The sequence below is a fragment of the Kryptolebias marmoratus genome, linkage group LG7, assembly GCF_001649575.2.
Source record: "Kryptolebias marmoratus isolate JLee-2015 linkage group LG7, ASM164957v2, whole genome shotgun sequence".
In the NCBI taxonomy this organism is placed as follows: domain Eukaryota; kingdom Metazoa; phylum Chordata; class Actinopteri; order Cyprinodontiformes; family Rivulidae; genus Kryptolebias; species Kryptolebias marmoratus.
In genome coordinates, this window is record NC_051436.1 from 4,337,320 (window position 1) to 4,350,778 (window position 13,459).

The following is a 13,459-nucleotide window of genomic DNA, read 5'->3' on the forward strand; positions in this document are numbered from 1 at the left end:
CTTCTTCTTGATTTTTATTGGTGGTTGGTAAACAACTGAAGGAATCAATTCCGCCACCAACTGGTAAAGAGCGTCTGCTAAACTTTTATCCTTCTTGCATTTAGCAGCAACTCGAGCACATTGCTGCCCCCTATATGTCAGGAGGACAAATAACACCTTTTCTGTTCAAATTGCCAACCCGCCACAGTGGCGTGTGCGTTGATCAAATTCACCCTCCACTTCAAATATTTACCCGCATTTGGCCGGTGGCGGGTGCTAATTTCCACCCCTGGTCCAAACTATCTTCAGCTCCTCCTCACGTTTCTCATGATCGTCCTCCCATGAGACAAGATCAAGAGCAATTAAAAGTCGTTTCATGTTTCTTCCATTTCCGAATATGTGCACCAACAGTTGTCACCTTCTTACCACGACGTCTGGAGACGTCACCAAGGGCTCTGAAGCCCCTCTCACAGGTCTCGGGGCCTTGCTCTCATCACGTGGGGAATTTTGAACCACGTTCAAGAAATTCACAAGACAAATAGTCAAAGTTGTCTCCGGCGTCTGGAGCTCGTCTCAAACCGCTCTCCGTAGAGTTTCCGTGAGTAAGAAAGTGTGAGAAATATGAGACAACTTCAGGAGAGTTTGGCAACCAAACTGACTAATTAGAAAGAAAATAAAGAAAGAACTGCAATTAAATTAGGACATAATTAAGACACTTTGTGGTTAAATTGCACATCATTCACAGGAATGTTGCACGAATATTTCATTTTGTGGACCAATTTAATGCGTGTCTTTGTTTTTTTTAATGTGGCACTTTTTATTTTGCCCGCCTTGACTGCAGAAACGTTTGTTTGTTTTAAATTGATTAAGACGTTCAGTTTATTGTGTAATCATCAACAAATAAATCACAGCAGACGGGCTGGAAAGGAAAGGAAGCCGGACAATAAAGCATCTACAAACAGAACGCTGTCAAAGTTATGAATTAACATCTTTCAAAGATTAATCAGAGAGGCTGAAAGAAAGCAAAAAAAAAAAAAAATCTCTGATTAATCTTCAGAGCATGTTGCTACAACAAAAACATGACGTCTGAGCTGAAGCTACGTGAAAAATGTTCCATTTTCAGTGACAGGCCTGATGAAAGAGCCGCACACTCTGGTGTTTTCAATTCATTTGAACCCAATTAGAATCAAAGAAGCTGTCCTCGGAGTGAAAACAGATTTTACAGGTTTCAGACGGTCATAAAACAAACAAAACTAGGATTTGTAAGGTTTTTCCTCTCACAACAAATAGTGAGATGTGCAAACTTTTTCACAGAAATGTATCTGAGCTGTCATCATATATCTCGGTTTTGTTTTGTTTTTTTTGGGGTTTTTTTACTTTCCCACCACGTTACTGTTTGCTTTGACCTCCGCCTGCTTCCCTCCTCCCTCCTGTTTTCACACTCCTCTTCCTGTAAAGATGGAGACACACCGAGAGGTGTTAGAAGTAAAGCTGCCTCTTTTTCACACCTTTCTTCCTCTCCTTCCATATCCATCCTCCGTTTGCCATTTCTCCCTTTTTGACAGTCGGATATATATATTTATATATATATAAAACGTAAAAAAATAAAGTGGTGGAGGGAGGGAAAGTATAATTCCAGCTTCACATCAGTCTCTCCTTTAACTCAGACTTTCAGAGAAGAGTTTCTGCCTTTTAAACTCGGTTATTTGAGCTGCTGATTGAAAGCAAAGCGAGGACTGAGACCAGCTGCACCGGCGATGCTGCGTCAGCTGCCGGAGGTGTGATTATCGATATAAGTGCCTCTCATCTCCTCATTTCTCACTTTTCTCCTCTGTGACGACTCTTCCGTCATCGTATTTCTGTCTGCCTGATTTTTTCCTTTCTCCCTCCTCCCGTCCTTAATCTCCCGTCTCTTCGTGTTTCTTTGTCCTCCTGACCTGCAGCCGGCTCGTCTTTAACGATGTTCGGATATCCTTTATGGGAGGATAAATGTTAGTGTTGAAAATATATTCTTCCATGATATATCTTACTTCACGAGTCGAGGGTCGAAATGGACTCTTAGACAATCTCTATCTGATCCTTAATGTCCTCAAATAAAGGAAACTATGATTGTATTAATTCATGCCTATCGCCCGCCGTGCTTCAGACCAGAGTTTTAAACTGAGATCATCTTGAGATCAACTCTTCAATATATCACAAGATGTCGTTAGATCTGTTGGCGCTCTCTGTGCATGTTGGGGATGACTCTCAGCTACTACCACGCCAACGTTTAGCTCCATATCTGTAAAACTGACTGAGCTGCAGCCTTTTCCGTGTTTGCTCGCACGGATTAGCCATTATTCAGCTGGAAAAGTACATCCAGTCTTTAATCTCTCCAGTGGTTGGTGATATAGATAATATTTTTATACTCTTTTAATTTCATGCCTTATTAACTAAACCAATGCGACCCTCTGCAAAACAAAACATTGACCCTTAATGGTTTACCCTTTCATTTTTGAGCCTAAAAACTAAGATTTGACCCTTAAAAAGCCATTTATTTAACTTGTGGTGCCATCACAGCTACCAGGACTGGAATAGTTTCTGCTGCTAACAAATATAGTAAAAAAAATAACATTATTTATCAGTACGGTTTGATTTTTGAGTTGTTTCTGATTTTAAATTGACACTTTCTCTGGATAATTTTGACTTCCCCGTTGCATTTCTCTTTCCCATTGACAGAAAGCCTTTCAGGACCTAAAAACACCCATCAAGTCTCTTCATAAAAATCTGTCTTTAATTCTCTTAATTAAAACATAAGCAGTGACAGTAATGGGGCATTACCACTTGCTGCTTTCACTCATCTATCAGAGTTTTATTCTAATAAATCAAGTCCGGTTTTTCTCTAAAAATCACACGGTGATTTGCGTCTCAGGGTCTCCATTTTATTTCATACACGCTCTTGATTGGATTACGCTCCTTTATTTTTTATTTTTTTCTATCAGCCAGTCTCTGCTTCTGTAGACCGGCGCCCCCCTTCTTCAGCTCTTCCTTCAACCCGGGCAGCAATTGCGGTTGATTGCGAGCGGGTGAGTCCACACAGCGCGGAGGGGGTGTTAATGAATTCCAGCAGGCTGCTAAATGAGGACTTATTAAAGTGCTGCTGCCTCCTAGTTTGACATTTCGGAGCTTCTGCTGGAGTTTTAAACTGCTTCCTCTGCAAACGTCACTCGACGCCTCTCTGTAAGGGCCGACCATATGAAGAGATTCGAGTGTTTGCTTCGGCTATAGACAGAGAGGGAGCGTTTGTGTGGCTTTAAAGGGACAGTCCGGTCATTTCTGAAGTGATGTTCTGTCAAACAGTTATCAGTACTTAGTGCCTTATCAGCTCCTTCCACAGATAATCGACAGGGATTTAGATCAGGACACGTCACAATAGGTCAGTTTGTTCTGAGCCATTCTTGGTGGTTTTAGCTGTGTGTTTTGGGTCGTTATCCTGTTGAAGGACCCATGACCTGCGACTGAGACCAAACACATTTCACCCCAGGAAGCCTTGATAGTCTTGATTTCACTGTAGAACAGACCAGAACAGAACCGAGCCTCTTCCATGTTTCTCCGGTTCAGGGTTCTTGTCTTTGTTTCATCTTTTGGGCTGATGGGAGCTCCGGTTTTGTCTCATCTGTCCAAAGGAAAATCTCCCAGAAGCTTTGCGACTCGTCAATATGCATTTTTGGCAAATTCCAGTCCCACATTTTTATGATTTGCTTCAACATCGTGTCCTCTTCATCATCTTCCATTTTGTCCATTTTGGCTCAAACAGTGACTGATGACCCTTGACCTTGGAGTTCACCTGTAATCTCTTTGGAAGTTGTTCTGGTCTCTTTGGTTACCATTCGTGTTACTTGTCTCTTTGTTTTATAGATGGTAGACATTTTTTTTAGTTCCTGCAACAACTCTCTTCTCAGCTTTCTGTGGTCCATGTTCAGTGTGGTACACACCATGATACCAAACAGCCCTGTGACTACCTGTCACCCTTTAAACAGACAGACTGATTAGAAGACTGAAGAACCTGATGCTGATTACAGGACACACCTTATTTCATCGTGTCCCTGGGGTCAAATTAGTTTCTATTTTTTCTGGGAGTATCATACTTTTGTCAAGGCCAGGTTTATTTGTTTGTATTTAAAATAAATAAGTTGAACCAAAGTCCAATTTTCATTGATTTGCAGTAAATTTTTTCTTATTACTTTTGTCAGTTTCGAGATATTTTTGTGACCATTGTTTTTCCTTCTTCAACAAAAGGACACTAACAAATTTATCCACATCTTTAAATATTATTTTCCATTATATCTGTGGTAAAAAACTACAAGAAGTCACTGCAGAGGAACCAAAGAGCCACATGTGGCCCCAGAGCCACCGGTTTCAGACCCCTGGAGTGAAACATCCAGCAGCACACACACAACTTGTGTCATGCAAAAATGTAGAGGTTTAATATTAACTAATGTAGCATTCTTTCACACAGTGTGAGATTTTTCTGTTTTATAAGCCTGAAAACGACTAAAACAGGCTCTTGTTTGGCTAGCCATTAGCATAGCAAAGACGGAGACTCCTTTTCTTCATACTGTTTTGTGACTGAAACAGAGCATTACTTCAAAAATTACCAGATTTTCCCCTTTAAAGAACAAAAACTGTAATGCTTTTTTGGTGTACCTCTTAGTTAAATTGTGCAACTTTGTGTTTTTTTGTGTCTCCAGCGACGTCAGATGGGACACGCCAAAGCCTGGACAGCATGCGAGGGGGAGTGTGCGCTACGAGAGGCATGAAGGTGGTCCTGAAAGTCGGACAGAGTGAGTCCTCGCACCTTTTTTTTTTTTTTTTGTTCGTGATCGAACCACTTATGATCGAACCACTTATCGCGATCAGTTGGCTCCCATCGAAACCTCCGAGCGGCTCACGTTTGTCGGCGCTCTACTTTTAAGCCATCTCTCGACGCGTGCCGCACGTGTGTAGCCTTCCTTGTGTGTTCTCGCCGAGGATATTAGGTCTCGTTAAGTGGCGAGAACAGCTCAGAAGTGTGGGATCAGTCAGCTCTAATGAGCCCTGTTGACTCCCTCCTCACTCTGCCTTTTAACTGCGACTGACTCATGCTGGACACACACACACACACACACACGTACACACGCAAAGATGCAGAGGTGTCCTTATGAACATTTCCCCCACGCCGCAGACCTGCCAGGGAAAGCATGATAACAAAATGACTCCATTTGGTGTTAAAGCCTGCAGCCAGTGGTTTTTAATGACTCGTAGTCGTGCACACCTCTAATTTGTTTGGAAAATATTCACCGGTAATGACCCGCGCATGCTGGTTTTTCAAGAGGAAAGGTAAAAAAAAAAGGCCAATTTAAGCATTTTCACTGACCTGCACGTGGCCGCACATAATAGGCAGCTGTCCTTCACATGACCGCCCACACACACACACACACACGCGCGCCTATTTCTGCTTCTTTGATCTGTGCTGTGTTATCAGGCCCAGTGTGTTGGAGGTTCTCTTCAGTGAGTGGCGCTGTTACGGCTCTATCAGCCTGTAGCATCAGCACAGTCAGCTTGGCTCAATAGAAACACCACCACACACTCACACACTCTTTATTTCCTCTCGTTTTCACCACACGGGCGATGGAGAAGCGCCCTTCCTTCCATTTATTCCTCCCTCCGTCCCTCACTTTTCCGCTACCATCTCTTCTTCTAAGAGAATCACTCCGTCACCTCTCGGATTCTTGTATTTTCCCCTCTGTTTCGCGTCTCCTCCTTCTTTGTCACTCCTTTCCTGTGCCTCTCCGTCTTATCTGCCGTGTGGCTGAAAGGTCACGTCTGTGTTTGTCGTCTAAATAAGCCGAACGCCGCCTCACGGTGATCTCTGATGCGACGCGGCGCTCGGCTCGGCTCGACTTTGAGGAACACACACATCCATCGACCTGTCCACTCTCATTTTATTCTTTATCCATCTTCCTGGATCCTCCACCCTCCACATAGTCATAGACCCCCCTCCCCAATGTGCCCAGGCTGACCACATTGATCCAGCCACCCCCCCCCCTCCCTGAAACCAAATTTTTGTTTGGTTTACCGTCAAACGGGAGCTGCTTACCACTTTTCTAAATGTCAGCACATAAAGGCTGTGCACACACACCCTCACACACATTTGTGCAAAAGTTTTAAACCACCCCAGTTCGTCACGAAGGTGCCGGGCTTTCGTGTAATCTCTTAAAGTGGTCTTGATCAGTAGTTTTTAGAGCTTATTTCAAGTTTTTTTTTTTTAAATCGGGTGGATTTCTACTAACTTTCAGTCCTTGTACCTGAATGTGAGAACATATTGCGCAGTGTGTAAAGTCGTGACATAATACGTCTGAGATGCATCATCCTTCATCGGATCATCTAATGCAGGGGTGGCCAATCCTGGTCCTGGAGGGCCACCATCCTGCATGTTTTACTTGTTTCTCTGCTCCGACACACCTGATTTGAATCAATGCATCATTAACAGGCTTCTGCAGAACATGAAGAGGTGATTTAACCTCTGAATCAGGTGTGTTGGAGCAGAGGAACAAGGAAAACATGCAGGATAGTGGCCCTCGAGGACCAGGATTGGCCACCCCTGATTTAATGTATATCAGGTTTTCAGCTACTAGCTTATAGGGGCTCACCCTATTGCTGTTTTATGTGTCAAACATTATCTTTTGTGTTTTTCATTGATTCAACTCCTAAAATGAGGCTAAATTGTGCTTTTGCTGATAAAGTGTCAAGAGATCAAAACTAAAACGTGTTAAAATGCGTTTCGTGTCGGCGCATCACTGGTTCATCACTTGAGTTTAGGAGCCTTTTTATGCCGGGATGGTTCAAAAGTCAGAGTTAAGTGGCTTAAACAACAACAAAGCATTTTTAAAATGCTGAAATGGATAAAAAGTTATTCATCTCCTGTAGATACAGTACAGTTTAAAGCCTGAATCCCTGTATTTTTGTTGTTCCTCTTGTTAAAATCCCTAAATGTGTACATAATACAAAGACTAGAAAAGTCACTAGAAGCAAAAAATAAAGAAATAAGTGACTTAAGACTTTTGCACAGTATTTCTCATGGCAGTTTGCTTCCTGTCTTGTTTCCTGCCCTGATCTTCAGCTCCCATCAGTTCTTCAGTGTTTTTATCCCATTAAAAGTTCTCACTCAGTCATATTCTGGTGAAACCGTGACTCTTCCTGTTTGGGCGCCGACTCTTTTGCAATCTGACTACTTCCGCTTTGGTACTTTTTTTGTAGCTTTTATATTTTTCAAAATGTTTAACTTTATTTATTATCTAGTACTCTATTACTAGTACTCTGCTTACTTTAATTTGAACAACTCAGTTCCAGCTTTGTCAGTAGCTTTCAGGCGTCATTCAGCTCTCACGCTGCATTTTTGCAGAAAAAAAGAAGCTGTTCCTCCAGTTTCCTCTCCCTAGTTGCTGCATTAAGCAATCCCCTTTGTTGTCCTGAAAACCTTGAATGAACTCTGAAGCTCCACAGTGCAACATATTACAGTTCTTGCAATTAGCCAACAAAAAGGAGCATTTTCTGAACCAACTAATTGTGCAAACCCTGCAGTCGTGTGTGTTCGTGTGACATGTACAACGCGCTTTAATGCCATCACCGTCTCACAGGGCATGCTGGCCAGATGGCCTGATTTAGTGACTACAGATTACGAGCCGTTATGGCCTCGTGAAAAGTCCCTCAGTCCAAAAAAAACAAGTGGTCTCTCTTTGGTTTCCCATCGAAACAAATGGAGAAGAGCTCAACGCGGCGAAGGCCCGTCAGTATGTGAGGAGAGGGAGGCGTTTATTAAACCTCTTCAGTGTTTATTACTTTTCCTGGCTGGATCTGTCTTTGTTAATGTCACCGGATGGTTCCAGTCGAAAAATAGTTCGTGCACTTATTTTGTTTCCTTATTTTCTTTCCCTCCCAAGACCCGTACGGACTGGCTCCAAAGAAGGACCCGTCAGCGGGACGCACCACCAGCAGAAGCCCAGGTAAGCAGGAACCCAAACAGAGATAATCCCCAGCAGATCCATCCTCTAAATGGATGCAGGGAATAAGCAAAGACCGGTAGATATAAGGAAAAAAAATCAAGCGGCAGGGAGAGGGGAGGGAGGAGGCGACAGATGGTGAATGTGCAGCGGTGACATCTGCGGATCTCTGTTTAATTCCATATTTCTCCCCGCTCTCCATCCCTCTCCTCCTCCGAGCTAAGTGCTGCAGGCGGGGGAATGGACGGCTAATAGCTACCTTGGGAGAAGAAGAGAGGAGGGAAGAAAGGAGCAGGAGGAGGAAGAAGGGAGCGAGGGGGCCGCGACATTTCAGAGACTTATTATTGTCATTAGTTTGGATTCTGTATAAGACGGAGAAAGAAGGCAAATGTGAAAAGATGAGGGAGGAGAGCGGAGCGACAGAGCAGAGAGCTGAAGTGGGAGACAGAAGGGGGCAGAAAGAAAAGAATAATTGAAAAGCAAAGAGGAAAACAACAAGATGAAAATGAGGCGAAGCTGGATTCATGCTCGGTGTCATCCAGTGAAGGGGAAAGAACATGATTCACACTCAGCTGCATTCATTCCTTTTTTTTTTTAAACTTTTTTCTTTTTTTTTCCCTCCCGACGTTGAATTTGTGCGCCGCAGAAAACGTGTGAATTGATGCGTTCGCACCTTCTCCGTTCACTCGTCCGTAAATGGTATACGTGACGACTTTTAAGTGTGAAGTAAGCAACAATAGTATGTATTTGTGAGTGATTTCAACAGCAGATATCACACCTTCTTTGGGTTTCACACAAGCACACGTTCAGACACACTGAACCGCACGCCGACCCCCGAATGGCTCGACGATTTCACCGCCGTTTCAAATCGGATCAGATCGTCCGCAGTTTCTCGTTGTGTTTCAGTTCATTTAATCCCAACTTAAGATGCACACAAATCCAAATAAATAGTTTAAAAGTCCAGCGTTCCTTGAGGGAATGCGTTTCTCCCGAGGTTTAAACCAAACTCCTCCTGTATGATGAGAAATGATAGTGTTGCAGCCGATTTGGTCAAATTTTGAAATTAAGGTCACAACCAATATCGCAAGATGTTCCGCTCAGATAATGTGTTGAGGTTGACTCCGAGCTACCACTACACCAAATTTTAGCTTAATAGCTGTAAATCTGACTGAACTATAGCCAATTAGGTCGACTCCCAAAGTTAATTGTTTCTACATGGTTGCTTTCTGGGAGTTTCAATAAAATCTGTCTGGAGTTTTAGGAGATATTTTGCTAACAGATAGACACACATTTCAGCAATAACAAATTGATTCAAAAATACCTTTTAACAGTTGTGTTAAACTTGTTACTATTGTGTAAAAATGAGAATTAAGCAGCCGGCACGGGGCAGCTGGATGAGGAGCTTTTATTTCAAGCCTGTTGCATGTTCGTCTCCGAGGTGAATTCATTATTGATATAAAACAGTTAATAGAAGCAAAAGGGGGGGGGGGATAAAGCGTCAGCGTCTAAACTGGGGTGATAAAAACAGGAAGACGGGGGGAGGGTGGGAGAGGAAGAGGATTTAATAAAGAGAGTCTGCGCTCAGAATGGAGACAGAGAGTGAGGGATGTTGGGTTAATGGATGGAGGAAGAAAAAGGGGAGGGGGGGGTGTAATCGACGTCCAGCATTCGGGTTTCGCTCCCAGTCGGTCCGGCTCGACGGGGGGCCGAGCGGCGAGGGGGTGAGGTGCGCTTGTGTCTGCTCGTGTGGTTGTGTACGTCGACATCTTAGTGTGTCTTTGTTGCTAGGCGCTGAGCTCTGAGCAAGGTGGGTCATTACGGCTACAATAACCCAAAGATGGAGAGGACCACGGAGCGAGGAGGGGGTGCTGGGGGGGGGCACAGAGGAGACGCAGCACTGAGACAGAAAGAGATGTGTGCTCAGAATAATGATGGACCAATCCGGCGACTCCATCTCAGTGTTAACCAGTCCACAACTCCAGTTTACACGCTCAGCCCGTCCGGACGCTCGCTCACAAACACCCCCCCGCCCCCGACCCCCCCCTCAGACCATTACTCACCTGCTGAGTTCTGACCCGACCTCCTGCAGAGGCAACAAAACAGACAGAAAGATAAAAACCGAGACCTGGCATTCTTTGAAGGAATGCATATCACCCTGAATCTCAGTAGTAGCTCAGTATCTGCAAAACTGATTATATTTAAGCCATTTTTCTGTTTTTAAGATCCTTCAGCTGCGGCTGCCATCTTAAATCTGTTTGACTTCAAAAGTTAATCCATTGTAAAGTTATATACAATGATTATTTCCAGAAAGTTTCATTAAAATCCATCCATTGGTTCAAGAGATATTTTGCTCTATAGCAGTCTAGGCTCCAAAAATGAATGCCAAAGTTTTAATTGCCGATCTCGCTCCATGACTTAGTTCTCAGATCATAAATTGGAGATTTAGTCTCAGCTACCACCGCACCAATTCCTAGCGGAATGTCTTTAAATTTGACTTGAGTTATGGGCGTTTTTGGTGTTGCCTGTGGTTGATTAGCTGGTAATCAGTTGTAGACGTCAAGTTTCATTAGGCTCTGTTCAGTCACACAGTCACGGGCAAAAACATCCAACAGCCTTCACCTTCGGGCAATAAAAGGAGCCGGGCAGGCGGGAAGGTTCAGTGGTAGGCCTGAGTGTGTGGTCCCGGGAGTTTCCCTTCATGTGGGCCGGCTGTATTACTGAGTAAATACCGTTTTTACAGTTAGGGAAACACAGTTTCTTACTGTGATGTACACTGTGGCTCGGCCAGGCTTTCCACAAAAGCATACAGTGTTCAGCGCGCTCTCCATCACCGCGGACGTTCCCCGGCTGTTTTATATGCGCTGCCGTCCACTTCATCACGTCAGTAAAGAGACCGCAAATAAGCTTCTGGGAGATTTGCTGCATACTTTGCCGCATTCCACCGGGGCTGGATCCACGCAGCCGCCGCTCATCAGGCTAAACCATCACAATCACTCATGTTACCGCGCCGCGGAGCCATAAGGAGCGGCGTGTTTTCTCAAAAGCTCGTGAAAACACGAGCCGTGAGAGCTCGCCGTGTTATTGCTTTGCTTTCTACGCGGGGATTAATGTGGAGCGGCTTTTAGGAGCTTGGAGTAATAATCGGCACCGCTGCCGGAGCGATCGTGTTTTTGCCCGTGTTCGTTCGCTCGTTGGCGTTATTTACTCCACAGCTGATTACCTTTTAGACTCAACCTGATTCGAGATAACTGCCACAGCTAATTTACCTCAGCAAACAGAAAAACGGCTACAACTCAGTCACTTTTACAGATATTGACGTAAAGTTTGATGTGGCGGTAGCTGAGATTCATCCCCAACTGATGTTTTCAAAACTTTGTCCTTAAGAAATGAGGTCAGCTCTGTATGTTAGCAAAATATCTCCTGAACCACTGGATTAATTTGAATGAAATATTCAAAAAAGTAATTACTGGATGAACATCATTTGGATTCAACCCGAATCAAGAAATCTGGGTTTACCTGACACATTTTCCAAGATGTGGCGGCCATTTTCAGTTAAAGCTCTATCATGAAATCCAGAGAGTAATATGTTTCTTCTAGTCTTTAATGCTGCTCTGTGATTTGTTGCAGGTGGAAACTCCACCCAGTCCAAAGCACCTTTCGATAACGAAGGCGGCAACGAGAACGGTCCCCTGCAGTCGTCGAACATCGCCCTCATCGCCGGCATGGCGGGGGGCTCGGCCTTCCTCCTGCTGGTCACCGCCGTCATCTGCATCGTGTGCTACCGGCGGCGGCACGCCAAGCACTCGGACACCCACCACCCTCCGCTGTCGCTCTCCTCCCTCACCAGCCCGAAGCGGGTGGGCGGCGGCGGCGGCATCACCAGCTCCAACAACAACGGCTCCGAGCCCAGCGACATCATCATCCCGCTCCGGACGTCGGACTCGGCCTACTGCCCGCACTACGAGAAGGTCAGCGGGGACTACGGGCACCCCGTCTACATCGTCCAGGAGATGCCGCCTCAAAGCCCGGCCAACATTTACTACAAAGTATGAGACAGCCGACTGGATGCCCCCGCCTCCCTCCACCAACTGACCCCCCCCTTCTCCCAATGAAGCCACAGCAAAGCTTGATTGCCTCAGTAGTATTGTCCCCCTGGACTCCCCTCCCGGCCACAGTTGTGTTTCTAGCTGAACACCCCCCCCCACACACACACACACACACACCTCGTTTCACACAACTGGGCTAACATAACCCTTTTAACAAGGCCCTCATGATTGGGCAAGGGGCTCCCCATCTTGTTAACTCAGAGCCTCACCCGAGCGCCACCCCCCCTACCCCCCCACCACCCCGCCACCTTTTAACGCCAGTGTACGCGCAACACGCACTCTTTTTGTAGACCTGGCGCCGGGATGTGTGGAAAAAAAAAAAAAGCTATGAAAAGATGAAAAAAGACTGGACCCACCTCTGATTGGCAGAGGCCGCACCTGCCTTGTACCACCTCCCCACCCCCCTCAGATCTTTATCAGCCAATCAGAGACGAGCCCCCTTGCTACTAACTCAACGATAGGCTCCTAGTTTGTGTTTGTTTCGGTTGAGAAAACGAAGGGGGGGGGCGGGCCTCGGACTCAGCCGAGCGGCGCTCAGGCCTGATCGACGACGTCTGACCAATCGGTGACGCTCAGAATCTTGTATATTTTAATAATATGTGTGTGTGTGTGTGTGTGTGTGTGAATGTGTGTGAGTTGGATAATAATTATGGCGCTGCTGCTGCTCCACGTTAGACGTGTGTGTGCAGTTAGTGAGCTTCAGCAAGTGTGTGTGTGTGTGTGCGTTCTTTAGACTTGTCTTAAATACCAAAACACAAAATAGTGAGCGAATATCAAAAAAAGTGAGATTTTTTTATGGCTATCAACACTTATAGATTATATATATGAATATCCAGTAAATAATTTCTAGATTTTTTTTTATTATTATTTTTACCGATTCTGTTAAAAGAACACTTCTGTTCCTAGTTATTTTTACCTTTTTCTTTTCAAAATGACCTTATTTGTACATTAATTTAATCCCTCGTCTCATTTCTCCGATGAACAGAAGCTGCCCCCCCCCACCACCATCCCCCCCAGCCTTCTCTGTGTATATTTTTATAGCTCATCGTACTATGCTGTAGTTCTGAGGTCTAGACCTCGTCTGTGGATGTGTTGAGGTAGAAAGTTTTCCTTGCTTTTCTTTTCTTCTTCTTCTTTTTTTCTTTAAAATGCAGAAAAGAAGCTGGTGGGGGGAGGAGGGGTGAGGTGGCGACAGTGTTGTGGGGGGGAAAGGGGGAGGGGGTGAGGAGAGAGAGAGAGAGAGGACGAAATGGAAGAAATAAAACAAAACTAAGAACAAAAGGAAAAGAAAGCGCCGTCTCGGGAGGAGGAGGAGGAGGAGGAGGAGGAAGAAGCTGCGTCTGAATGCAGAAC

The 13,459-nt window shown here is 44.9% G+C and overlaps 1 protein-coding gene across 1 annotated transcript in view; it reads left to right on the top strand.

The window, feature by feature from the left end:
* efnb3b (ephrin-B3b) overlaps window positions 1-12,490 on the top strand; it is a 108,005-nt gene extending 95,515 nt beyond the window's left edge. Inside the window, exons 3-5 of the mRNA XM_017428061.3 lie at window positions 4,710-4,802; window positions 7,941-8,003; window positions 11,628-12,490. Coding sequence (XP_017283550.1) covers window positions 4,710-4,802; window positions 7,941-8,003; window positions 11,628-12,052 — 581 coding nt within the window. The 3' untranslated portion in view covers window positions 12,053-12,490. The remainder of the gene's footprint in view (window positions 1-4,709; window positions 4,803-7,940; window positions 8,004-11,627) is intronic.
* The last annotated feature ends 969 nt before the right edge of the window (window positions 12,491-13,459 follow it).